The sequence below is a fragment of the Oenanthe melanoleuca genome, chromosome 3 (genome assembly GCF_029582105.1).
Source record: "Oenanthe melanoleuca isolate GR-GAL-2019-014 chromosome 3, OMel1.0, whole genome shotgun sequence".
NCBI classification, from domain to species: domain Eukaryota; kingdom Metazoa; phylum Chordata; class Aves; order Passeriformes; family Muscicapidae; genus Oenanthe; species Oenanthe melanoleuca.
In genome coordinates this window covers 3245642-3258342 of record NC_079336.1, presented here as the reverse complement: position 1 = coordinate 3258342, position 12701 = coordinate 3245642, and the positions used below count along the sequence as shown (strand labels likewise).

General features: G+C 43.7%; 1 protein-coding gene across 1 annotated transcript in view; it reads right to left on the bottom strand.

Annotated features, from left to right (window-relative positions):
- PKHD1 (PKHD1 ciliary IPT domain containing fibrocystin/polyductin) overlaps positions 1-12701 on the bottom strand; it is a 233032-nt gene that overhangs the window by 133298 nt on the left and 87033 nt on the right. Inside the window, exon 37 of the mRNA XM_056488194.1 lies at positions 11842-12054. Coding sequence (XP_056344169.1) covers positions 11842-12054 — 213 coding nt within the window. The remainder of the gene's footprint in view (positions 1-11841; positions 12055-12701) is intronic.

The following is a 12701-nucleotide window of genomic DNA, read 5'->3' as shown; positions in this document are numbered from 1 at the left end:
CTGGGGTGCTGTGTCCAGTTCTGGGCTCCTCAGGACAAGAGAGACATGGAGCTCCTGGAGAGTGTCCAGTGCTGGGTGACAAAGGTGATGAAGGGACTGGAGCATCTCCCTGCCCAGGAAAGGCTGAGGGAGCTGGGGCTGTTCAGCCTGGAGAGGAGATCCTGAGAGGGAACCTCATCCCTGAGTGTCCCTGAGTGTCCCTGTCTGTCCCTGAGTGTCCCTGTCTGTCCCTGAGTGTCCCTGTGTGTCCCTGTGTGTCCCTGTCTGTCCCTGAGTGTCTCTGAGTGTCCCTGTGTGTCCCTGAGTGTCCCTGTGTGTCCCTGTGTGTCCCTGTGTGTCCCTGAGTGTCCCTGTCTGTCCCTGTGTGTCCCTGATGTCCCTGATGTCCCTGTGTGTCCCTGTGTGTCCCTGTTGTCCCTGATGTCTCTGATGTCCCTGTGTGTCCCTGATGTCCCTGTGTGTCCCTGTTGTCCCTGTTGTCCCTGATGTCCCTGTGTGTCCCTGTGTGTCCCTGAGTGTCCCTGAGTGTCCCTGTGTGCAGGGAGGTCAGAGCAGTCCCAGGCTCTGCTCCAGGGCCCAGCAATGGCACCAGAGGAACGGGCAGGGACTGATCCCAGCAAGTTGCAGCTGCACAGGAGGCAGAACTTCTTTACTGTGCAGTGACTGAGCCCTGAGCAGAGACCAGAGAGGGGCTGGAGTCTCCTCACTGGGATATTCCAGAACTGTCTGGACACAATCCTGTGCCCTGAGCTCTGGGATGGCCCTGCTGGAGCTGGGAGGGTGGATCAGATGAGCCACTGAGATCCCTCCCAACCTGACCCATCCTGAGATTCTGTGAAACCAGTGCAGAAGCTGAAGTGCAGGACACATAGGACACTGTAGGTGCCAATGGAACCAGGCTGGAATGACTCTGTAGTAGCTCCAGAACATGTGGACCCTGCATCCTCAGCACATACATCACTCACCCTACAGTTCTGCCTCTGTAGGGCCACACTGTTTTCTGATGCAGACATAGCCAAAAACCACCTTCCACCCTTCACAGACATCAAAAACCCTCATCCTCAACACAGCTCAAAAAACCCCTCTCAGTATCATCCTCTGTGCATTCTTTTACCAGCAGCACTCTCTTCATCTTTATTCATTTACCTTCTTCCACTGAACAATTCTGAATTTTTAGGACTGGCATAAAAGCCAACAACTGGCAGCAGCCATCTGCACGTGGAGCACTGCACCATTTCTCTGCAGCTCTGGACATTTTGTTTCTGGTGCTGATTTGTGTGCCTGTTCTGGTGCAGCTGTGTCCAGACACACAGCTGACCCCTGTGGAGTTCATCTGTCACTCTGCAGCAGCTCTGCTGGGCAGCAGCTCCTGCCACTGAGGACTGGGAAACACCACTCTGCATCCGAAGCATGCTCCAATGGAAAAGGCTTTTTTCAGGCTTTTTTTCCTCTTTTGACCTCTGACTCAAAAAATTTTTAAGGAAAATATTCTCAATTGTTTGGTTTTTTTTTTTTTTTCCCTAAAGAATATTCAAGGCATCCAAGCATTCTCCCATTCCTTTATTTCCTTCTTCTTTTCAATTCTTACTGTGCTCAGCTACCTGTCTGCCATTCCACAGCCTGTTGTATCTTTTTTCCCTGATGATCTAGGTGGGGTGGGATATTTCTCTGCATGTTCAAAATCTACTTCCACTTTCCAGTAAGTTCAGTATATTTTTCTTAGGGAAAACCAAACCAACCAACCAAAGTCTAGAAGATTCCACTTTCATAGAATCATGCAATTATTAAGATTAAAATGTGAAGCCAAAAAGTCCAACCATTATCTCAGCTCTTCCATGTCTACCACCAAACCATGTCCCTAAGCACCACATTTATCCATTTCCCATTTATATTCCCACCTACAGCACCTCCAGGTCAGAATCTCCTCTACTTCCAGCAGCACAAGTGACACACAAGATATGGTCAGTGACAGCTTTCTGGTGTCAATGAGCGACCAAAACTGAGGCTTCTTTGCCCTAATTATAATATATTCCCCTTGAAAACAAACTCTATTTTGGATAAAACATGCAAAGTTAATAAAATAACTTTCAGTGCCTGGGTTTGGGCTGTGCAACAGGTAAATAAATTACCTGTTTGAGGGGAAAATGTTTAGAAGACCAACAGCTGTGGTATATTTAAATTATTTCTTCTCCCAAAATGTACTGCAAGCAGAAACACTCCAAATGCTGAAAAATAGATGAATCTGTATAACTCCTTAATTATTGAACTCATTTTTAATAATTAAGTAAGCAAGAGTTGGGGGAAAAAAAACCACAACTTGAGATCTAAAGCAGAAGTGATGTCATGTTAAAGGTACAGGACAGAGACTTCAGACACAAGAAGTTGTTGCAGGCAATATAAGAACTGAACACTTTACTAAATGTTTACACCACACCCTTAAATATGGAGCAGAGCAGAATGGTGCAGCCTAGAAATGCAAGGGACTTGAAAATTAATTCCAAATGAATTAATCACAAATGTTAGGATGGAGAACATCTTGACATCAGCACTCTGGTTGTGCTTCCTGTTAGAAGCATAATGTGAAGTTGCAGTCTGGTATGGACCTGGTTAAATTATTAAGAATGAGACAATTCTGATGACTACAATGCCACTCTTGAGGAAAAACAGTATAAATTTAATTTCATATGGTGTCTAATACAAAATATTTCATAAATCTGTGTGGGATGATATGTCACTTATCTGTCTGGTTTCACATCTAGTGATAGGATACCAATAGCTACAGACAGGATAGGAGAAATGGCTTTAAATTGTGAGAGATTTAGGATGGCTATTAGGAAGAAATTTTCAAGTCAGAAGGTGGTGAGGCCCTGGCACAGGGTGCCCAGAGAAGCTGTGGCTGCCCCTGGATCCCTGAAAGTGTCCAAGGCCAGGTTGGATGGGGCTTGGAGCAACCTGGGACAGTGGAAAGTGTCACCTGAGTCACCTCCACCTCTGTGCCAGGACACCATGAGGAGCTGATATCTCAGTTATTTTTTATTACCAATCCCCCCCCCTCCAGGGAACAACTTTCCAGAAAACAACTCTCCTTTTACTGAGATTGATCCATTAAATTCCAGCCTGTCTTCAATTTTCAACAGTCACAGCCTGCCCACTTCTATTCCTCTTGAAAGGAACTTCTGCTTTTCATACATTTCTATTTGTTTACATGAATTCCACCTTACATCTATGGGGGGTGTAAGAATTTAGCTGACAAGATGACAAGTTGCTTTCTTGGAAAACAGATGTCCCTGACCTGAAAACAAGACTTTTCAGAGTACCTGTTGTTACCTAACTTCAGACACCCAGGACCCTGCTGCATCTCACCTTCTCTTTTATTTACCACAAATTAACTGACTCAGTTGTCAACACACAGTTGTTTGTGGTGTTGACAAACTATAAAGCTCTTTTACACCTTCTGACTGTTTATTGGCATTTTAAAGTTGAGGTAATGAGATCCCTTTATTCCACAAAAGGAATTTATGAGAAGTGCAGGGCTCAGACACAAAATCTACTTACTGGGAATATACAAATTACACAATTACACTGCAGATAATCTGTCAATCTGTTGTAGCTATACTGCAAATCTTTAGTGTAAATGGGAATAGGAAATTTCCAGGAACAAAGTGAAAAGAAAGCTGTTTTCCCATCCCCACCAAAAAAAAAAACAACATCAACAACAACAACAACAACCAAAAAAAAAAAAAAAAAAAAAAAAACTTTTCAAGAGAAGTTAATAATGTAATTCAATAGATTACAACAGGTTTTTGGGGTTTTTATTTTTATGATTATAAAAAAACCTCCCATCTATGGCAGGGAGTTGAAACTAGAAAACCTTTAAGGTCTCTTCCAGCCCAAACCATTCTGTGACTCTAAGACTCTCTTTCCTACAGCATTTCAGGTGTCAGACTATTTTAGGAATATAGTTTCCTTTCCATTGTCATAAGCCTTTATTATCATTCCTGACCCAAAATGTGCTGCCTAATGGAATTTAGCTTGGCCATTCCTAAAATTTTCAAATGTCAAAGTGATAACTGGCAGTACAGCCATTGGAAATTGGTGCTTCAGGAAGAAGGTGAGTTTTCTTAAAATATATTTTTAGATGCATGACAAAGACATTTTGCTGCTGTTGCTTCGGTTAATAAAACAAACCATAAAAATAATAATGGATAAAATTCTTTAAGTTAAAAGGAATAGAAAATCTTTTCCAGAATGCCTCCTTAGTCAGGATAACATAAAGATGTGCTGCTACAGCTCTCTATGGCCAAATGGATCTTCAAGTGGCAGATCCTTAATTAAGGAGTAGGAAAAAATATGTTATGAACTTGGATTTTTTAATTTTTTTTTTTTAAATGTCCCAGGTACCTCAGCTCTTGCAGTGACTAGTCCAGTCACTGGCCATAAAGGGTAGGGAATAAAAAAAAGAAGAAAAGCTGCCTTCCTATCTTTTTGAATGTGTTAAAAAACATTTGCTTTTACTGTGAGCTGTCAACCCTCTGGACTTGAACGTTTCCAGCTATTTTTTCACTCTTAATTCCAGTCCTAGGTATATTCCCTAAGCATTTCAATGATTTTAGCTTATTTTGCAATGAGAGGAGGGTTTGTTTTGTATTTTTTTTTTCCTACTACACATTTTAGAAAGACAAGGATATCTGTGCCTTCCCACCCCCTGCAGTCCTGCAGGACTCAGTGCTGTGTGTGGGCAGCTCCTGGGAGATGCTGAGCAGCTTTCCTGAGCTTTCCACACCCACCCCAAGGTGAAAGAGAAAGTCCTTTCTGATTTATAACTGCTCCTTAGCCCTTTGGACAGCCAAGAGTTTATCAGCTCTTTGACAAGAAGCTGCAGCAGGACCACACTGGGTATTTTAGGTGGGTTGAAATCATAGTTTGGAATCAGAGTCAGAGAATGGTTTGGGTTGGAAGAGACATTTAAATGTCAGCTAGTCCAGCTCCTCTCCTCCTGTTGGAGGAGCAGGAACCCCAGCTGGACCAGGCTGCTCAGAGCCCCATCCAGCCTGATATTGAATCTTCAGTGAGCAAAAATAAAAAAATCTGACATCATCTGGACAAGAGGACAAACTGAGTAACTTTTATTTTCTCCACTGGGAAATATCCTTGGAAGTGACCTATGTTTTCTATTCATGAAACTGCAGTTTTCACTTAAAGCTTTTCCACCTGAGTATCTTTCACCAGCACCCTGGAGAAAGCAAGGATGATCATGTCCTTTCCCTGGAAGTGTTCAAGGTGAGGTTGGATGGAGCTTGGAACAACCTGGTCTAGCAGAAATGTCCCTGCCATGGCAGGGGTTTGGAATGAAATGAGTTTAAGGACCCTTCCAACACAAACCTTTCCATGATTCTAGGATCTCACTGAGGATGGGAAGGGCTTTGTGATTAAACAGGTCTATAGAAACTCTCATTGTTGCCCTTTTCTGACAACTTGCACTGCAGAAAATGTACCTTCCCTGCACAAATTTCCAAACATTCCCTTTAATCAGAGATCCTCCAGTCACTTTGCTAAGTCACATCAGTCCTCAAAACAAGGGGAAACACAATCCCCTTGCCATTGCATAAGCCAGAATCCATGCTCCACTCCTAGAACCAGCTCACCAAAAGATGCCACAGAGGAAAATGTCTTTAGGCAGACCCCAGGAACCAAGAGCTCCAGCCATGGCAGGCAAGGATCAGTGGATCCTGCAGGGACCTTCAGCTGGGGACACTTTGTCAGTGCTGCTGTGGAATGAGACAGGGAATATCTCCCTGCAGGAGTGGGGATGTGGGGCAGCACAATCATGGCCAGGCTATGATCAGGTTCCTGCATCCCCAAAATGTGATGGAAGAGAATTTGGCACCAGGAAAAGTGAGGGTGAGCCCAAAGGGAGGGTGCCTGCCTGCTCAGCCTGCAGCTCTGTGGAAAGCCAGGGCTGGCTCCAGGCCTCTCAGTTTGGCAAACCTCACAGAAATCACAGAATCACTCAGCTTGGAAAAGACCTCCAAGGTTGAGTCCAACCTGTGACCAATCCCTGCCTTGTCAGCAGCACTGAGTTCCACATCCAGTTGATGCTTGAACACCTCCATCACCTCCATGGGAAGCCAAAATTTCTCAGCCTTCTTCTATCTAGAGTGGAAATTAATCCTGAATTTGCTGCTGGGTGCCCTCTTCCTCCAGCCAATAACCTGGGTTTTGCTGGCATCAGAATTGGAAGAGGTATTTTGATTTTATATTTGAAAGTTTGGAGGAGGAAATTATTTAATACCTAATATGCCTCCACATTTGTAACAGCCCAGAGACCTGCACCCTGTCAGGAATCACAAGGTAACATATATATTAGCTATGGTCTTTTTTATGCATTCTATTCTATTCTATTCTATTCTATTCTATTCTATTCTATTCTATTCTATTCTATTCTATTCTATTCTATTCTATTCTATTCTATTCCATTCCATTCCATTCCATTCCATTCCATTCCATTATATAGTGTATATTGTATTATATTGTATTAATATCTTTTCTACCTTTATTTATCTTTATTATATAATATTTATTAGTATCCATCCTCTGTCCTCTTTCCATCATGTTTTTCTCATTAAGATCAGCACCAACACACAAATCAACTGATTTAAGCTTAAATCAAAGACAATAGATGCATTTCTGCTAGAAAGAAGGGCAAACTGTGAAAGACACAGCAGCTTGCCCTGAACCCAACTCTTTTTTTTTTTTTTCCCATCTGCTAGGCCTTTAAAATCTAATGGTCATCTTATATTTGTGAATAAGAAAGTGAAGGCACAAGTCATTGTACATTAGTTACTCCATGGGAAGTGCCTAAGTGCAGTTTCTTACCCCTGGTGAACACGAGGGGATTGAAGGCAGCTCAGCCTTCTGTTCCAGAGCCATCTGCTTTAATGCATCATGTTAAAGTCAAGGTCTTGGAAAGGAAAAACTCTGTCACAGGAGGCAAAAAGACTCCTGCAACCCCCACACAGAATAGCTGGCACCTAAGGAAAGCCAACCTGTGGAAGCAAGCTCAGGAAATCAGGAGGTTCAGGTAGAGAAAAATAACATTTACTGAATAGATGAATTTCAGTACAGTAAAAAAAAAACATCTTTTCTCTAACAGATCTCTGCACCCTATCTTGAATCCCCCTGCTTCATGTTTTTTTTTCCCTATTTTTTTTTCCCCTGGGAAGTTTTTTCTTTTTAATATGTGAGTAAAGCAGAACAAATTCTCTCATGTTGTCTATGATCTCTTAATCTCAAACTCAGCACAGATACATAACACTGACTAATGGAGGCAAAGCAAGAGGCATTTGATTAAATGTTTGATCTCTGGAGGAATCCACAGGCTTTGTAGAGCACAGTGCACAGCTCACAAATATTTTGTGTTTTATTATTGATTAAAAGCAATTAAAATTAATAATTGGTTCAACTGATAAAAAATCCTTGTTTTTTTTCCCCAAGTTAACCCTGAAAAAGTATCAGATTGATTTAGCTGCAGAGAAATCTGGGATAGAAGTCATGCAGATTTACCTCTAAAATGTAATTTTCTCCTTTGCAAATGCAAGGATATTCCTTGCAGCAGGACTAGCCACGATTTTAGAGCATTGAAGTGACTGCTGACACCTCTGTTAAAATTATCCTGATTAAAAATTGGTAAGTTATTAAACCAAAACTCTCAGGACATTGGTTTTTCTTTACCACACACCTTTCATAGTTTGGAAAAGGTGAATGCAGCTTGTTTATAATCTGAAGTGTAACACCTTTCATCTAACTGAGAGGATAGATATTATTAGTCAAAATTCAGGGAACAGACTCAGGGAATCACAAGAGGTTTTGTGTTGGAAGAGACCTTGAAGATGATCCAGTTCCACCCCTTGCCATGGGAGGGACACCTTCCACTAGAGTTGGATGCTCACAGCTCATATTCTTTCCCACCAGAGTGCTGACACAAAGCTTTAGGTAAATTCCTGACAAAACTGCTGGTCTTTTTGGAAAGAGCCACAGTCTGTTTCAATGGGATAACAAGATCATCTATGCAGGACTGCTGAAAATGGAAAAGACCTTTAAAATTGTTCAGTGTGTGGCAATATCTCTGCCCTGAGCCAGGCTGGGAGAGCTGGGGGTGCTCACCTGGAGAGGAGAAGGATCCAGGGAGAGCTCAGAGCCCCTTGCAGAGCCTGAAGGGGCTCCAGGAGAGCTGGAGAGGGACTGGGGACAAGGGATGGAGGGACAGGACAAGAATAAATGGTCTTAAGCTGAAGGAGGGTGGGTTTATTTGGGATATTGGGGAGAAATTCCTGGCTGTGAGGGTGGTGAGACCTGGCACAGGGTGCCCAGAGAAGCTGTGGCTGCCCCTGGATCCCTGGAAATGTTCCAGGACAGGCTGGATGGGGCTTGGAGCAACCTGGGACAGTGAAAGGTGTCCCTGCCCATGGCAGGGGGTGGAACTGGATGGTCTCTAAGGTCTCTTTCAACCCAAATAATTCCATGACAGGAGTGTCAGGACCACAAGATGAGCTGTCACAAGGACAGACTGGGTGTTCTTTGTTTTGGTGCAGCATCTCCACCCAGTTCCTGCCCCACTCAGCATCCACTGGTGTCTCCAGTTTCCCTGGGAAGGACAAAAGCACAAGAACAGCCAAGGCCACCAGGCTGAACTTCTCTCCTGAAGCTTGTCAGGAGGGTTTCTCAGGGAATAGGGCAGGAATGGAGCTGGAGACAGTGATAAATTTCCCTTCTGAACAATCAATAAAACTCTCCCAGCCCCGCTCAGGCCCCTACTGTGGATGCAAGGGCCATAATTACATTGTCAGAAAGTGGAGCTGCCCTGGCTGGCTGGAGCCCCCTCACAGTGACAGTGAGTGACAGGCACTTTATGGGTGGCACGCTCTGACTGGCAGGGGAGTTGGCTAAAGCCAAAGGCAACACTGAAATTTCCCAGTCTGCTACAACCACAGGAGCAAAGGACTGCCACTCATGAGGGGATGGTGGGAAACCCTGAGTCATATTAACATATCAAAGTGAGGAGCTGACACACTTACTAAACAATCTGAACTCAACCAGAGCTGCAGAGCATCCCCCACCACTCCCAGCCTGAAAGAGAAGAGGAATTAAAATGCACTGGGTTCTGTCTTTGCCAAGACAGCCAAGAATTTGGGAACCTGCTTATTTAATGATTTTGATCTGAGATAACATATATATTCGTGTATATCAATGTATCTCACAAATGTACATGTGTATATATGAAAGGGGCTGTCATGCTCCACATTTGCTCTATACCACAGACCAGACTGATGCTAAATTGAAGACAGAACAGCAGATTTTTTTTTTCCTGTGTGATGAACCCAGTAAAAGACCCCACTACTTTCTGTCGTGTTTTCTAGCAGGCTTCTACTGCTTCAATGTTAAATTGCAGATGACATGGTTTGAATGAAGAATAATTGCAGCCATGCACTGGGGCTGTGTGCTGTGCAGAGCTTAAAAGTGACTTCATAGCTACTCTGGATCTGTTGAATAAGAAATTGATATGATTTTTCTTGAATAAGAATTGGTTTTGAATAATAATAATAATAGAATAAGAGTTGGGGCTGCTCAGCCTGAAAAAGAGAAGGGAAAGCTCAGAGCCCCTTCCAGTGCCTAAAAGTGCTCCAGGAGAGCTGGAGAGGGACTTCAAACAAAGCCCTGGAGGGACAGGACCAGGGAAATGGTTTCAGGCTGACAGAGGGCAGGGTTAGATGGGATATTTGGAATAATTTCTTCCCTGTGGCACAGGTTGCCCAGAGAAGCTGTGGCTGCCCCATCCCTGAAGTGTTCAAGGGCAGTTTGGATGGGACCCTGAGCAACCTGGGACAGTGGAAGGCATCCCTGCCCATGGGAGTGGACTAGATGGGCTTTAACATCCCTTCCCACACAAGCGTTTCAATAATTCCGTCATTTATAAAGAATTAAAATCAAAAGTTTTTTTCCAGTAAAGGCCAAGCCACTTTTGACTCTGTATATCTCCATCCAGGTAATACCTGGATTGCAGACCTCATCCTCTTGTTTTCCTAGGGGATGAACACTCTCTGAGTAAAATGGAAAAATTATCATTGAGAAGAGACTCAGAGGTGCTGATGTGGATGCCTGGGTTTACCTCCCCCCATCAAATTGTCAAGGTAAGACAAAAATGCACTCTGCCCTGTTTGTCTTCAATTTTGTGGGTGATGGAGTCACCAAGGCAGAGTTGCTACAAGACTGGAATGGAAAGCAGAAGCAGCACAGGGGGCACAGCTGCCAGGAGTTGCTACTGGCTTTTCCTACACTGCTAGAAAACAAAAAGCATGGAAAAGTGAAGGCTCATGCTGTAAAGTGCTAAGGACAAATTCCTGGCTTACAGAGGTCTAACCAAGAATAGAAGGACACTTCAAAGTGGCAGAAGACACAGAAAGTGAAGCAGCAAAAGCTGTTATGAGGCAAATTCAAATCTCAATACTTTCTTTAAAAAAGAAAAAAAAAAGTTAAAAAAAAGGATGATTAACCAAATTAATCCCCTGGAAAAAGCCTCTAAGGAAAAAGCTGGTTTCTGTCTCCCTTGACATCCCCAAAGACCAAGCCTTTCTGGAAGGCAAGCTTTAATCTAATGGGAATTACTGAGCTCAGGGCTGGGATAAGTGTGTGAAATTCAATGGCCAGTAGCAGTCAATTCAGCCAAGGTGCTCTAATAGCCCTCCTTCACAGAGATCCTCCAGGAAATGGGCTAGAAACACTCTGCAAAGCCACTTCACTGAAATTATTGAAGCCTTTTACAGGCACTAAATAATGGAGCCTTGCTGTGCCTCAATGAAGGGGTCAAGAGCACCTGACCTGGTGCTGGGTGCAGCCCCACCTTTCCTTCCCTGCCAGGAGTTCCTTCCCAGCCCCTGCTCATCTCTCCTGGTTCAGAAAAGCCCTGCTGGAGGGTGTGAACTCCCACCAACAGGAAGGTTGGCACACAGGATCAGGAGGAAGGGAGATGACACATTCAGATGGTTTTTCTTTTTTTTTCTTTTTTTTTCCTTCTCCTCCCTTATGAAATGTAGAGCTTTTAAAAATAGCCCAGTAGAGAAGAACTTGAGAAATGTGCATTGCACCAAAGTTCTGAATCATGCTGAGTTTGGAATTCCATGTCCAACTCCTGCACCAAGTAATGGCCATTTTATACCCATATCTCATATCGACAAGAAAGGCTCTATATCTAAATTCTTCTATGCCACAATATAAGAATGGTGTGGAGTTGTTGGAATGTGTGCCCCAAGGGTTGGAGCCCCTCTGCTCTGAGCCAGGCTGGGAGAGCTGGGGGTGCTCACCTGGAGAAGAGAAGGATCCAGGGAGAGCTCAGAGCCCCTTGCAGAGCCTGAAGGGGCTCCAGGAGAGCTGGAGAGGGACTGGGGACAAGGGATGGAGGGACAAGAAAAGGTGGAATGGCTTTAAGTTGACAGATGACAATTCTAGATGGGATATTGGGAAGGAATTGTTCCCTGGGAGGGTGGGGAGCCCTGGCACAGGGTGCTCAGAGCAGCTGTGGCTGCCCCTGGATCCCTGGAAGTGTCCAAGGCCAGGCTGGATGGGTTTGGATCAGCCTGGGATAGTGGAAGGTGTCCCTGCCCATAGAATGGGGGCTGGAACTGGTTGGTCTTCAAGGTCTCTTCCCACCCAATCCATTCCATGACTCCATGAGAATCACGACCGAAAATTTTGTCAATTCATTTTTCTTCCAAAAATAATTTTTTTGTTGTTGTTCCTTTCTTTTGTTTTATGTTATTCTTTTGTCAACAAAAGAAATGTGCTCACCATGCATGGAAAGGGTCCCATTCCTCACTGCCAGGAATTTGACTCCATATGGAAATAATGGTGGAGAATGAAGACTTCCATAGAGATAGATGTGTGCTTTGTGCTGGAAAGGGGCCTCAGGGGATCCCACCTGGAGCTCTCCTCCATCAGACACCAGGATGTAATGAGCATGCAGTTCTACAGGTCCTGGTCCAGTAAACAGGAGTTTGCCACCTGAAGACCAGAGAAGAAGAAAATACAATCATACATTCAGTCAGTCATTCCCTCACAGTCAAAGGAACTCTAAGAGATAGGTAAACAAAGGGGTTTGCAATAAAATTACAAAATTACAGCTAAAATGTTATTGGATTCTGTGAAATTTCCACCTTGTTCTTTATTTCTCCCTATGGATTTATCAATACTTTACAGCCCTGATTAATCCAGTCCATTTTTTTTGATTCCACAACAGTCTGCATTTCTAGACTTGAGCAAGGGCAGCCAGCCTGGGCTGAAGGAAGCTGTGTTTGGAAAAACCCAATTTTAACTGACTAAGTCACTTAATGTTGAAAAGGGATATTCCAACTTAATTTGTATTATGTTACTTTTAAGCTTACAAACTACTTGTGACTGGGAGAGGGGAGAGGAAAACTGCTCTGGAACATAAGAACTGGCAACTTGTTTAGATCAGTGGTTGATTTAATCCTGCAAACTCTTCCAGCTGCTGTTCAAAACCAGATGCTTCCAAGCACAGTGTGAGACGTGTCTCCCTCTTAGCTAGCTGTGAGTTGATCTCCCCATCCCATAAAAACCTCATTTTAATCCCTAATTAGGGGCTAGCTTCACCTCAAAGCATAAAGTTTCATCTCCTTGCCAGCATTTTC